Source organism: Zonotrichia leucophrys, chromosome 20 (genome assembly GCF_028769735.1).
Source record: "Zonotrichia leucophrys gambelii isolate GWCS_2022_RI chromosome 20, RI_Zleu_2.0, whole genome shotgun sequence".
NCBI classification, from domain to species: domain Eukaryota; kingdom Metazoa; phylum Chordata; class Aves; order Passeriformes; family Passerellidae; genus Zonotrichia; species Zonotrichia leucophrys.
Window position 1 is genome coordinate 1,368,104 of NC_088189.1, and position 13,352 is coordinate 1,381,455.

Below are 13,352 nucleotides of genomic sequence, written 5' to 3' on the forward strand. Positions count from 1 at the left end.
TGACACACCATAAACCCACACATGGGAGCCCTGAGGAAACCTGGGAAAAACCTGGGCAGAGAGCAGAGCCTGCCAGGGCTGTGCTGGGTGGGATATCCAAATTTACACCTCCCTCTGGAGCCAGGGCTGTGCTGGGTGGGATATCCACATTTACACCTCTCTCTGGAGCCAGGGCTGTGCTGGGTGGGATATCCAAATTTACACTTCCCTCTGGAGCCAGGGCTGTGCTGGGTGGGATATCCACATTTACACCTCCCTCTGGAGCCAGGGCTGTGCTGGGTGAGATATCCAAATTTACATTTACCTCTGGAGCCAGGGCTGTGCTGGGTGAGATATCCAAATTTACACCTCCCTCTAGGAACCAGGGCTGTGCTGGGTGGGATATCCAGATTTTCCCTTCCCTCTGGAGCCAGGGCTGTGCTGGGTGGGCAGCACTGAACACTGAGCTTTGCTCCTGGGCCCAGCACTTACCAGGGAGCGTGGGGATCTCCAGGCAGCAGGAACAAAAATCCATCCCAGTATTTGGTCCTGGAAAGAGCCAGCCTGCTCCAGAGCTCTGAGGCCGTGGCAGACCTCAGGGAGGGAGGGATGGGATTTATTTACCATGTGCTCAGAAGCAGGAGAGCTCTACAGGAGACACTTGTTCTGAATTACCAGGCTCCCTCCTGGGATGGTTCTGCTGATAACATGAAGAATGTATTAAGTGAACATCAGAGATTAAAACAATCTGCTGCTGCCAGCTCCAAACCACACACACCATTACTGTCACACACACAGAAATCAAGCCAGAATATTGGAAGGGAAAATTGAAAAGAAATTGCCCCCGTGTCAGCCTCGCTTCTCAGCTGGTTTTTCTCAGGGTGGAGGAAGAAGCCTCTAGATTGTTCACATGATGCAATCAGCCACACCAGGCTGGAGCAGCAGCACTAAGCTCTGCCTATTCACTCACACCATTTCCTTATCTTTCCTGTTCATCTCTGAGGCCCAGCACCAAGGTGAGTCTCTACAATGTGACAGATCTACTGGTTTCCTACTTGAGAAGGCTCTCGAGGCTTCCTGAGCAGCTGCAGTGCAGATAACAGAGCTGGGGCATCTTCAGGGTGGCTCTGGACTGGAGAGGACACTCCTGGCCAAGGGAAGCACAACCTGCAGCTTTGCCAAAATCCCTCGGGTGTTATCATTCCTGTAGTGCCTGACACCTGTACAGGGTGAAATTCATTGCCAGGGAGCAAAATATTATCAATTTTACATGAATTGTGAGGTTAGGTTTTGGCCCCAGATCTGCTTCTCGCAGAAAACTTTGGGCATTTCTTTTTATCTGCAGCTTTTTCTCTTAAGTGAGACTTTTACAGCTGAGCTTTTGGTAATGTCTTAAAAAGCTGAATTTTGCAATGTTTTTACAGGGAAGTGTTAAAAGAGGAAATCTCATCCAGGAGCCAGAGCACACTCCAGAGCTTCCCTGGGCCTCTGGCACCACCTATGGATGACAGGGAACACTGGGAGCTGAGGAAAGCCTGCCTGCAGTTCACCTCCACCACCCAGGACGGGCAAATTCACTGCTTTCAGTCTGTGCTACCTGTGCACGGGCAATTGCATAGCTCAAAATACAGCCTGGGATTCTTTCATCAGAGAAATGTCCATAATAAATCATATAAATATAATAAATAAATAATAATTAATTATTCATTAATAATATTTACTCCACAAACTGATTAATTTGCTTAAACTACAAACGGATTAATTTGCTTAATTATATAAAGAAATTAATTAATAAGTTATATTTAATAAATTAATATATATATTCTATATTATTTAAATATAATAATAAATTACCATCTCCTTGTGATCCAACCTGAATATCTGCTGGAGTGAAAAACCTTGGATTAGAAGATTTAAAAAAAATTTTAAATTAACGTGAAAAGAAGACCCAAACTGTAACACACCTTTACCACCCATTCAACTCCCAAGAGGCAGCATCAAAATAAAAACAAAGGGGAAGTAGTGTTTATAAAAAATATATTTCCCGTTGTTTTGCTCTTTAACCCACAGGCACTCTGACAGCCATCACCATGCCAGAGAGGATTTGTGTTGCTGCTAACAGAGTTAGTTACTACTGACAGAGGGACAAATTCTTTTACTTTCTGAAAACAATCACCTGCTCTCTGCACCAGCATCTCAAGTGCCAGGGGCTACTGATTCTACAGATACTGAGGAGCAGCCCTCAGATTTCACCTGGGCTGGAGCAGCAGTGGGGTTCCTCAGAGCCCAGCCAGGAGCACTGAATGTACACAGAGCACAGAACTGAGACCTCAGTCCAGCAGACTGCACAAGGGCTCAGGTTATTGTCTTTTCATCTGTGCATCAAACAACAAGGCTGCTCTGGAGGTAATTCAGCACAAGGAGAGGAATTCTTCTTCAGGCAGCACAGTACAGGAGCCATACCCGGGGGTGTCACTGCTGGGGGACACTGGCAGCAGCTGCTTCCCAAGGAGCAGGGCCTCTGCAGCAGAGGCACAGAAATACAGAAATACAAACACACCCTCCTACTCCTCACACACGAGATGCCTCAGTGTGCAGACAAACACAGCGTGGAAGTGGAAGGTATGTGGCTCTGGAGGACAAATCTTGTGTTCAGTCATGTGCTGTGTGTTCCTGGCAGGCTCAGCACTGCCACAGGAGAGAGCAGTGCCTGGAGCAGCCCCCGTGCCCAGAACACCCCCGTGCCCAGAACAGCCCCATGGAGCCCCGTCCGCAGAACACCGGCAGGGCCCGTGCAGACCCCCCGTGCATGAGCAGCCTGTGGGGCCACTCCAAGTGGGATGAGGCGAGAAAGGGGGCGTGGAGCCAGCTCTGGAGTGGATGCTCTGCGCCCTCAATGGTGAGACAGAGCATGGGGGAGGACAGCTGTGACACGGTGAGCTCTCCGCCATCGTGAAGTCCCTCGTGGCCGTCTGGATGAGGGCGTTGAGCCCCTCCAGGTCGGAGCAGCTGATGCCGGAGCCGGCGATGAAGGCCTGGCCGGCAGGGGGCTCGTGGCCGGGGGCGGCCCCGGGGAGCAGGGCCTGGTGCAGGGCGCTGCCCTCGCCCTGCTCGTGGGCGGTCAGCAGCACGGCCGGCTCTGCCCCCGTGTCCCCCGTGCTGCCTGTGGCCGGGGCCAGCACGCTGACCTGGCCCAGCAGCTGCAGGCGGCCGCCGCCCAGCACCTCCTCCTGGCCCGCGCCCAGCAGCCCTGGTGGCACCACGTTCACCGAGGCCGCCTGCACGATGCTGTTGGCCTGGGGAGGCACCTGGTGGCCCACGATGATCTTGACTCTGCCCTCGTTGTACGGGGCCACCTGAGCGGCCTGAAGCGGCACCTGGAGGTGGCTGACGGTGATGGGGGCGCCCGGCTGGCGGCCGGGATCCATCTGGAGCTGCAGCACGGCCAGCTCGCCGTTCTTGGAGCTGCTGTACAGGCTGTGCTGCTTCTTGTGGCTGCGCAGGGAGTCCTCCCGCACGAAGGACGCGTCGCACAGGTCGCACTTAAAGGCCTTCTTGGCGTCCAGCTTGGCGACCTGCCTGGAGCCGCCCTGCTTCGGCCTCTCCCCTTCCTTCTTGTCCGGCGAGCGCTTGCCGCCCTTGGCCCTGTCGCCGTGGGCCTTGCGGACGTGGGTGGTGAGGTTGCTGCGCTGCTTGGTGTCGAAGCTGCACAGGTCGCACTTGAAGGGCCGCTCCTTGCCGTGGATGCGCTCGTGCACCTTGAGGGCCGCCTTGGAGGAGCACGAGTAGCTGCACTCGGAGCACTTGACGGGCTGCTCGGGCTGGTGGCTGCGGATGTGGTGCCGCAGGCTGGTCTTGTTGCCGCACTGGAAGTCGCACTCGGGGCACTTGAGGGTGTTCTCCGTGCTGTGCTTGATGCGCATGTGGGATTTCAGGTTGCCCTTCATGGCGCAGCGCACCTCGCAGAACTCGCACTTGTAGGGCTTCTCCCCCGAGTGCACCCGCAGGTGCCGCTTCAGGTCCGAGTTGATCTTGAACTTGGCGGGGCACAGCTGGCACTGGAAAGGGGCATCCCCTGCCAACGGAAGGCACGGGTTACACAGGGGTTACATGCCAGGGGCCACTGCTGGGATGGGGCCCCTACAGCTGCCTCGTCCTGAACTCCCAACGCCTTTCTCAAAGTCAAGAGAAATTTCATGACACAGTATTATCACCTGGTCTGACACACTCGGATCTAAACCCATTATTTTGCATTTTCTGTATCTGCAGGCTGGCGTCACTATATCCATGACCACGTTAATGTGGAGCTCTGCTAATCAATTCCAGTGAGGCTGTTCTAAGGCCATTAAAAAAGAATCCAAAGCAAACTTAGCAACCTAACTAAATAACTACTCCCTTTTCTTTCTTAAATCTAAAAATACAGTTCTCTGAATTTTTCATCCAAGGATGAAGTCCTTAGGTAGGCATTATTTTGAACAAGTGGAAGAATTGTTTTTTTAGGTTCTAAGACACTTTTGGTGAAAGGAGGAAAAAGAAAGTGTATTTAGTTCAAGAAGCATTTATCCTCTTTAATAATCAAACTGCAAATGGCTGATTTATTTTAGAAGTTAATATTTTATAGAGTTTGTGAGAGCTGTATAATTTTGCATAATTTGCTTATCCAGCTACATATGTCATAGGTTTAGCCGCATATTTTTCAAATCGAGTTGTGGCCTACTGTGCTAATCCATGTATCTGTTTAATAATTGAGATACATGGTGTACTATCTGTATTAAACAGACTTTATTAATGAAGATGCACTGTTTGTTCATCTAGTTTATTTTACAGCCTCAGCTGCACACTCAGCTACTGAATTTTTATCTGCTTTGCTGATGAAGGCACAGTTCATATTTCAATGACTTAATTTTCATATACAGAGTAGCACAATATATATGAAAAAGAATATAGCAAAAAATTCTGTTTGTTTAAAGAGTGGCCTACTCTGTATTTCTTTACATTTCTGCCCATCCCTAACTGACACTGCCAGGATTTAGATAAAAATTTGTGTCTGACCACAGAATTACTAATTCTAAGAGTAGCTTCACAGGAAGCTGATGTTTAGTGATTAGTTCAACAAGTGAAGACGATCTCGCTCTGAGCAATGGGCACTACACTCACCTTCTAGAGGATTATTAATTTAATTCCAATAAGAAATATATTCTACATACCAGTCTTACTTTTCTCCTAAAATTGGGTGGTTGCATGACAGCTTTGAAAAAAAGATAAATTTTGGAAAAATAGAAGAAGCAACAAAACTAAAGCTTGAGTTTTAGCATAATTCCATTGCTTAAGATGCAACAGACTGAAATGCCAAAAAGAAAGGTTAGTCTAAAATCCCTTCCCAGCTACTGGACTATTGAATGGCACAGAAATCTAATTCTGCTGGAAATACCAGAGAGCCACGAGCATCCCCAGGTGCTCACTCAGGGCTCACTTGCCCAGGTTAGAAGGGCACAACCTCACCTGTGTGCGAGCGCAGGTGCACGAGGAGCTGGCTGGAGCTGTGAGGACAGGTCTGGCACTTGAAGGGGCACTCACTGGGAATTCAGATAATCCCTTTTGGACACCTATGCATGACTTAAAATCATCTCTGTGATCCTCTGACCCTTCCAGAGCAGAAGCCCACCTGCATGCGAGCGCAGGTGCAGGGTGAGCTGGCTGGAGTTGCGGCTGGCACAGGGGCAGATCTGGCACTTGTAGGGGCACTCATTGGGAACTCAGATAATCCCTTTTGGGGATCTGAACACCTATACATGAGTTAAAATCATCTCCATGACCTTCCAACCCTTAGTGCCATGGATATGAGCAAAGCCCCACCTGCGTGCGAGTGCAGGTGCACGGTGAGCTGGCTGGAGTTGCGGCTGGCACAGGGGCAGATCTGGCACTTGTAGGGGCATTCAATGGGAACTCAAATCATCCCTTTTGAGGATCTGAACACCTATACATGAGTTAAAATAATTTCCATGACCTTCCAACCTTTAGTGCCATGGATATGAGTAAAGCCCCACCTGTGTGCGAGCGCAGGCGCACGCTGAGCTGGCTGGAGTTGCGGCTGGCTTAGAAGCAGATCTGGCACTTGTAGGGGCACTCATTGGGAACTCAGATAATCCCTTTTGGGTATCTGAACACCTATACATGAGTTAAAATAATTTCCATGACCTTCCAACCTTTAGTGCCATGGATATGAGTAAAGCCCCACCTGCATGCGAGCGCAGGTGCACGGTGAGCTGGCTGGAGTTGCTGCTGGCACAGGGGCAGATCTGGCACTTGTAGGGGCACTCATTGGGAACTCAGATAATCCCTTTTGGGTATCTGAACACCTATACATGAGTTAAAATAATTTCCATGACCTTCCAACCTTTAGTGCCATGGATATGAGCAAAGCCCCACCTGCATGCGAGCGCAGCAGCATGGTGAGCTGGCTGGAGTTGTGGTTGGCTTAGAAGCAGATCTGGCACTTGTAGGGGCACTCATTGGGAACTCAGATAATCCCTTTTGGGTATCTGAACACCTATACATGAGTTAAAATAATTTCCATGACCTTCCAACCTTTAGTGCCATGGATATGAGCAAAGCCCCACCTGCATGCGAGCGCAGCAGCACGGTGAGCTGGCTGGAGTTGTGGCTGGCTTAGAAGCAGATCTGGCACTTGTAGGGGCACTCGCTGGGAACTCAGATAATCCCTTTTGGGGATCTGGACACCTATACATGACTTAAAATCATTTGTGTGACCCTCCAACCCTTCCAGAGCAGAAGCCCACCTGTGTGCGAGCGCAGGTGCACGGTGAGCTGGCTGGAGTTGCGGCTGGCGTAGGGGCAGATCTGGCACTTGAAGGGGCGCTCGTTGGAGTGGATGCGCTGGTGCTTGTTGAGGCTGCTGCTGTCGGCCGCCGCGTACTCGCAGTGCTTGCACTTGTAGGGCTTCACGCCCGTGTGCGAGCGCATGTGCATCTTCAGCTTGTCCTTGCGGCTGAAGCACTTGCTGCACACCTCGCACTTGTGGGGCTTGTCTCCTGCAAGAGCAGCACTCACACTCAGCCCTGGGCACGGGGATGGTAAAGCAGAAAGCACAGACTGACCACAAAAGAGACTCGTTTGTAGGGCATAGCTGTGACAAACAGCAGGGCCTTTGGAGCCTTCGCCCTTTGCAACTCCAAAATTAGGAGCTAAAATCGTGGAACTGCTTTAATATAAAGAGCAAAGCAGTGTGCACTCCCACCACACTGCACCCTGATAAACTCATGGTGTGCACCCAGAAGTTAAGCTGTGCCTCAAATCAACCTCCAGTGTTCTCAACTGTGCCTGACAGGGCATGTCCCCAACAGGCAGTTCCTCAGGCACAGGCCAGGACAATGCTAGAAAGTGCAGACATGTCTACATCCTGTTTATAGAGACATTACTTCATAGGAAAATGGCTTTTGTGAAAAAGCTGAAAGGAGGAAACCAACCCAAAAGCAAATATAGGAACACAAACCTGTGTGCGTTCGCCGATGACGTTCCAGATCCTTCATACCATAGGAAGTCTTGAACTGGCACCCTGAAAACAGGAGGACAAAGATCATTAAATTCAAGGAAAATCTAGCAAATAATAAAAGTACATTACCGTATTCTGGACGTGTTTATTTTCAACAGCATTTTCTTTAAAATTCACTGTTAACAGAAAGTTAATACCTCATCTTGTTTACTGACATCTGCTTAAAACAGTGACCAGCCTACCCATGAACTTGGATTTTCTAACGCTTCCCCTCAGAGGCAGCTCACTCCAGAACTGCTGCAGGCATCAAACCTCCTGTGTGCCACTAGAGGAAAGCTCTCCACACTCAAATGGTGCAATCCCATCTCACCTGGGTACAGGCAGCTGAGTTTCTTCAGGGGCAGGGAGGAGGAGGATTTCTTGGACCTTGCTTTTGGTGGTGTGGAGACGACAGCAGCAGCTGGAGGCTCCGTGCTCTCGCTGGGCAGGTAGGTTTGGTAGCCATGCTCAAAAACAAACTCTGGGGCAGAGACTAAACACACAAAAAACTTCATGAGAGAGCATTAACTTCTTAATCAGATTTAAAAAAAAAATCTAGTTATTGCCTAGTTTAATGAATTCTCTTTTCTGTTTTTTTTTCCTAGCAACATTCCTGTTCCTGGGTTGCTCTTTACCTGGGGGAGGAGGAAAGGAAAAAGGTTTTTCTCTTCCAAATACCAAATAAAGATATATTTGTTTTTCAACTCTGTCTGTGTTACAGCCCAAATGAGAAAAAAGTATCACTATTTATATGGCAAATGTTGTCAAAAGGCATCACACAAATTATTTTTGTAATTGTTAAAAAAGTTCAGCCTCTTTCAACTCTACTGTTTTTAGCTGTTACTCACAAGAATAACAGGTGAAAATATCTCAGCCAAAGTAACAGCTTTTAAATCAATTAACCAACACTATAGCCCAAAAGGGCAAATGGATAGAACTGTCCTCATTTTAAAGATGAGTAAATATGAAGCAGAAAAATGACTCACCCAAAACCCACACTGAGTTGAGGGATTATAATACAAAAATTCCTGGAAGTGGGCCCTGAATTCAGTTTGTTTCACTGCTCTTCCAGATTCTCTGCCTTAACCTGTCTGTCCAAATTAGAGTCAAATAATTTGGGGTTTAGCAAGGTCCCACACCAAAATAAAACAAAACTATATATAGAAGGGCAAACCTTCACACACGGAACAAGATCCTAATTTTATTTAAATGTCTCCAGGATCAGGACCTCACTTGAATCTTCACATAGGCAGAAATTTTGAGTAATATTTTTCCTGCCAATTAGTTGAGGGAGCAATGTTAGGGAATGCAGTGTTCTCACATAAAAAGGTCTGGATGGGTGCCTGACAGCAATTCTGTGTGTATTTTCCATCTAGAGCACTCTTAAAAAAATAAAATGCATAGTAATTTCAGTATTTTTCATAAGTATCGACAATTCTAATTAATTTGGACAAGCTGGTTCCACAACATAATAGACTTGAGCAATTCTCTGAGAGAACTTGTACCTCAATTAGCAAATTAAGCAACTATTGTTAGAATAAACCCAAGAAAGCAGCACAGCACTATTTCATTTCCTTAGTTACATGACAACTGATGTGAAAACTGTTATTTCAGCTGGGTGATGGGGACACAGGGACAGAGGGCTGGCACCTGGCAGGTGACACGGAGGTGCCTGTGATGGTTGGATACCTGTGAAGGTTTGTGCCTCAGTGATGGCTGGGTACCTGTGAAGGTTTGGGTACCTGTGAAAGTTTGGGGGTACTTCTGATGGGTTGGGAGTACCTGTGAAGGTTTGGGGGTACCTGTGCAGGGTTGGGTACCTGTAAGAGTTTGGGGATACCTGTGCAGGGTTGGATACCTGTGATGGTTTTGGTACCTGCGCAGGGTTGGGCACCTTTGAAGGTTTGGGGGTACCTGTGACAGTTTGTGCACCTGTGAAGCTTTGGTACCTGTGATGGTTGGGTAGCGGTGCAGATTTGAGTACCTGTGATGGTTTGGGGGTACCTGTGCAGGGTTGGGGGTACCTATGACGGTTTGTGCACCTGTGAAGCTTTGGTCCCTGTGAGGATTTGGGGGTACCTGTGATGGTTTGTGTCTCGGAGGCGATGGTCCTGCTGCTGCTCTGAGCCTGTGTGCTCGGCACAGTCTCCTCGGACACGAACTGGACGGTGCTGGTGGCGCCGGCGGTGGCACTGGTGAGCTGGCAGCCGCTCTGCTTGTGCCCCACGAAGGCGTCCAGGTTGTTGAACTGCTGCTTGCAGATGCCGCAGATGTGGATATCAGGTGTCAGCTCCACCAGCACCGTGGTGCTGCCGGGGACTGCGGGGACACGGCGCGGTCAGCTCGGCCCGGGGGCGGTGATGGGTGACACCGCTCCGGGTGGCACGGGGACATCCCGCTGCCCAGGACCCCCGAGCTGCGGGGACCCCGGGCAGGGGATGCAGCCCCAGGGGGCTCGGGGGACACTGCCAGCGGCTGCGGCACCGCTGCAGGAGCGCTCCGGGGACACACGGACAGCGCCCAGCGAGCGGGGACAATCCCCCCGGACAGAACCACCCAGTGAGCACGGATCAGTGCCCCGGACATACGGACATCACCACGCAGTGCCCATGGAGCGGGGATAATCCCCCAGGATCCACGGACCACTGCGCCGTGCCCATGGAGCATCCATTCCCGAGATCCACGGACCACCGTCCGGGTCGCACAGACCATTACCCAGGACCCGTGGATCCCCGCTCCGGCCGCACTGACCCTCCGGCCCCACTGACCCCCACTCCGGCCCCGCTGCCCCCGGTCCCGCCCGCCCGCCGCTCACGCAGATTCCCGGGTTCCCCCCCGCCCCCCAGCCATGTTCCCGGGCTCCGCTCCCGCCCGTTTCATGCGCTACTCAGGTTTCGGGGCCCGGGCAGGCCCCGGCTCCCCCGCGCTGGCGCGGCGCGGGCCCCGGAGCGCGCATGGCGCAGCACTTACACTGCACGGGGCCGGGGAAGGCGGGCGCCGCCCCCGCCCCGCCGCGGTTCATGGCGGGCCCGCCGCCGCCTCGTGCGCGGGCCGAGCCCGCCGGCACCGGCACCGCTCCCACAGCTCGGCCGCCCGGCGCCGGCGGATGTGCGGGAGCCGAGCATGCTCAGTGGCGGCCGCGAGGCTGCGGCGGTGCCGGCCGTCAGCGGCCCGGGCAGGCAGGGCCGGGAGGCAGCGGAGCGGCGGCGGTGGATCCCGAGCCGTGCCCGGTCCCAGCCTGAACCCAGAACCGTGCCCAAACACCAGAGCCGTGCCCATATCCCAGAGCCGTGCCCAGTCCCAGCCTGAACCCAGAGCCGTGCCCAAACCCCAGAGCCGTGCCCGGCCCCAGCCTGAACCCCGCTGTGCTGGTGCATTATTTGCTGTGTTGTTAATAGGACACTACTAACGGGATGTGTTAAATTAACGTACACAAATTCAGATGAGCTGAGCTGCTGTGGCATGGCAAAGAGGAATCCCTGCACCCTTTCCATCTCTCCTCCTTGCTGTCCTGCAGAAAGGCTGGCTCAGGAGCAAACCGCACTGCTCAGTCCCTGTGCTGTGCTTCCCACCGCGGGAATTTCCCAGCAAATGTGGGAATTCTCAGCTCTTTTCCTTCAGGGAGAACGTGAGGTGGGGCCGAGTTAATGCTTTTCGTGGGGATTGCTGAATTTAGGTAATGGCTGTGCTGGGAAAGGTTTTTCAGGTCATGGCAGCTCCACGTGGTTAAAAGCAGAGGGGAAGAGGCACAAGCAGCAGAAGCAGCAGTGGCTGGGCAGGCGCCTGAGGGTCAAGGCCTTTGGTGTGCCAAGGGAATTGTGACTGTCAGATCCCTCTCTCTGAGCTCTGTTCTACAGGGATGGTCAGAAGAAGAAAAACTGATCACTGGCACCGACTCTAACACAACTCAGAGCTTGAAACTGCTGCAGAGAACAGCAGGTTTCAGACCCATAGCTGCCCACGGGGGCCTCCGATATATGGCCTGGCAAAATAGAATTATGGAAGGACCGGAATAAGAAGTTGTGCCAGGGGAGGCTCAGGAGGAATTTGTTATTGGAAAGGGTGGTCAGGAAGGGGCTGCCCAGGGAGGGTTGGAGTGCCCATCCCTGGAGGAATTCAGGGAATTCCTGGAGGTGGCACTGAGTGCTCTGGGCTGGGACAGAATGGGCACTGGGAACAGTTTGGAGGTTGTTTCCAACCTCAGTGATGATGGGATTCTGGCTTTGGCACAAACATTGCAAGCACCATTATTATCTTATGAATAACTAATAACTCTCCCAGCCCAGGACTTTGTGGATGCTCTGCAGGAGCTCTCCCTTGCCTGGCTGAGGATTGATGTCTGAGAGTGCACTGAGCGCTTGAGTCATGGAGCAGAGCTGTGCTGAGATCACACTTGACACGATTTGCAGCCTCTGAGGCATAAATCAGTGTGCATGTGTAATGTTCCTCACCCTTAACCCCGCTGACATGAAAATACTGCACTGCTCCGGGCTCCCCACAAGTGCAGTGCAAGCAAACAAGGCCCAGAAACGACAAATGCCAATCATGAGGGACAAGGGAGAAGGAAATCAGAGGCATAGAAAAGTCAGAGCTCGTCAGAGCCTCGCAGACAGGCCTTCCCTCACAGCTTGGACAGCTGTGGCCTCAGCGCTCTCCTGCAGACAGGACAACAAGAAATGGGTGGATTTTGCCTTTGTGCAGAGCTGCCATCCATCTCCTGTCACCCGAGACCACACAGGATCCCACCCTGAGCCCACAGAAAACACAGCCCAGACCTGTGCAGGTGTGGGGAAGAGAGGTACCTGCTCAGGCAGCCAGGAGAACAAACCCTGATCCTTGAAATGCAACACCATTCATTGTTCCCTTTGCCTTCACATGGAGGAGGGTGTCTGAAAGAGAAAAAGGCATTAACCAGCAGTATAAATGAATAAATGATCAGGATATACCAATAAGATGCAAAAGCCCCTCCAAACCCATCTGTATCCTAGGGAAAGAGCAGAAACTTGGTTACAAACCTGAGGTCACTGAAGAGGGAGAGCTCTTTCCTGAAGGCCCTGGTGCAAGATCATCCCAAGTGAGCTTGGAAATGTGACCTAGGGGACAGACAACAAACTGAAATGCCAACTGTAATTAAAACTTAAAGGTATTGAAGGTGGAAACAAACAAATTACAGATGTGGAGGAAAAAACTTAAAGATTCAACCCCCAATTTTTAGCATTTTGATGGATAATGACACACACAGCAACAGAAATGCTCTGAGCTCAAATTAATTATGTTAAAATAATAGGTAATTTGTCTCTGTGTTGAGAACATATAATTATGATGATTTTTTTTTCAAATGTTTTAAAATAATGTCATTTCAATTCATAATGTAGGGTAGGGATTTTGCTGCTCAGTGTATTTGCTGTTTATACAATATTTTCAATGTCATTGCTTTCCTGTACAATAAATAAAGCCAAAACAATCAGTTAGTACCCTAAGATATTCCTTACTGCTGTAGGAACTGTAAAATAACTCAATATGAAAATGTTATTCACTGCAATGGCACATTGACAACTGTGATTAAGCCTCAAACGAATACTGGAACAAAGTACAAATGTATTTTTTGTTGAGTTGTTTAATTCTTCTCTGTCAGGACTCGGCCCAAATCCACCCAGGGGAAATGTCAGGCATTTATGGGGTTAAATGTGCCTCAGTGCCTTTCCCCCCATGGAAAATGTGCAGTTGGGATAGAGAAGTAAGGGATATCATTTCAGGACAGAATTCAGCTTCCTGCATCTCTTATCTCTTTGCATTTCTCTCTCAAATAATTTTTTTTCTA

General features: G+C 50.6%; 1 protein-coding gene across 1 annotated transcript; it reads right to left on the minus strand.

The window, feature by feature from the left end:
• Positions 1 to 1,572: 1,572 nt before the first annotated feature.
• Positions 1,573 to 10,599, minus strand: ZFP64 (ZFP64 zinc finger protein). The gene is made up of 7 exons (XM_064730310.1): positions 10,502 to 10,599; positions 9,611 to 9,850; positions 7,863 to 8,024; positions 7,493 to 7,555; positions 6,780 to 7,031; positions 2,914 to 4,054; positions 1,573 to 1,576 (listed from the first exon to the last, which is right to left on the minus strand). The coding sequence occupies exons 1-7, from the start codon at positions 10,551 to 10,553 to the stop codon at positions 1,573 to 1,575; spliced, it is 1,914 nt and encodes a 637-aa protein (XP_064586380.1). The 5' UTR covers positions 10,554 to 10,599.
• Between the last annotated feature and the right edge of the window lie 2,753 nt (positions 10,600 to 13,352).

Excerpts from the sequence above, each read along its gene's own strand:
- ZFP64 (XM_064730310.1), bottom strand. The coding sequence starts at position 10,553 with ATGAACCGCGGCGGGGCGGGGGCGGCGCCCGCCTTCCCCGGCCCCGTG. Across the intron at positions 9,851-10,501 it reads CTTCCCCGGCCCCGTGCAGT|TCCCCGGCAGCACCACGGTG; the intron begins GTAAGTGCTGCG and ends GTGTCCCCGCAG. Across the intron at positions 8,025-9,610 it reads CGAGACACAAACCATCACAG|TCTCTGCCCCAGAGTTTGTT; the intron begins GTACCCCCAAAT and ends TTGTGTGTTTAG.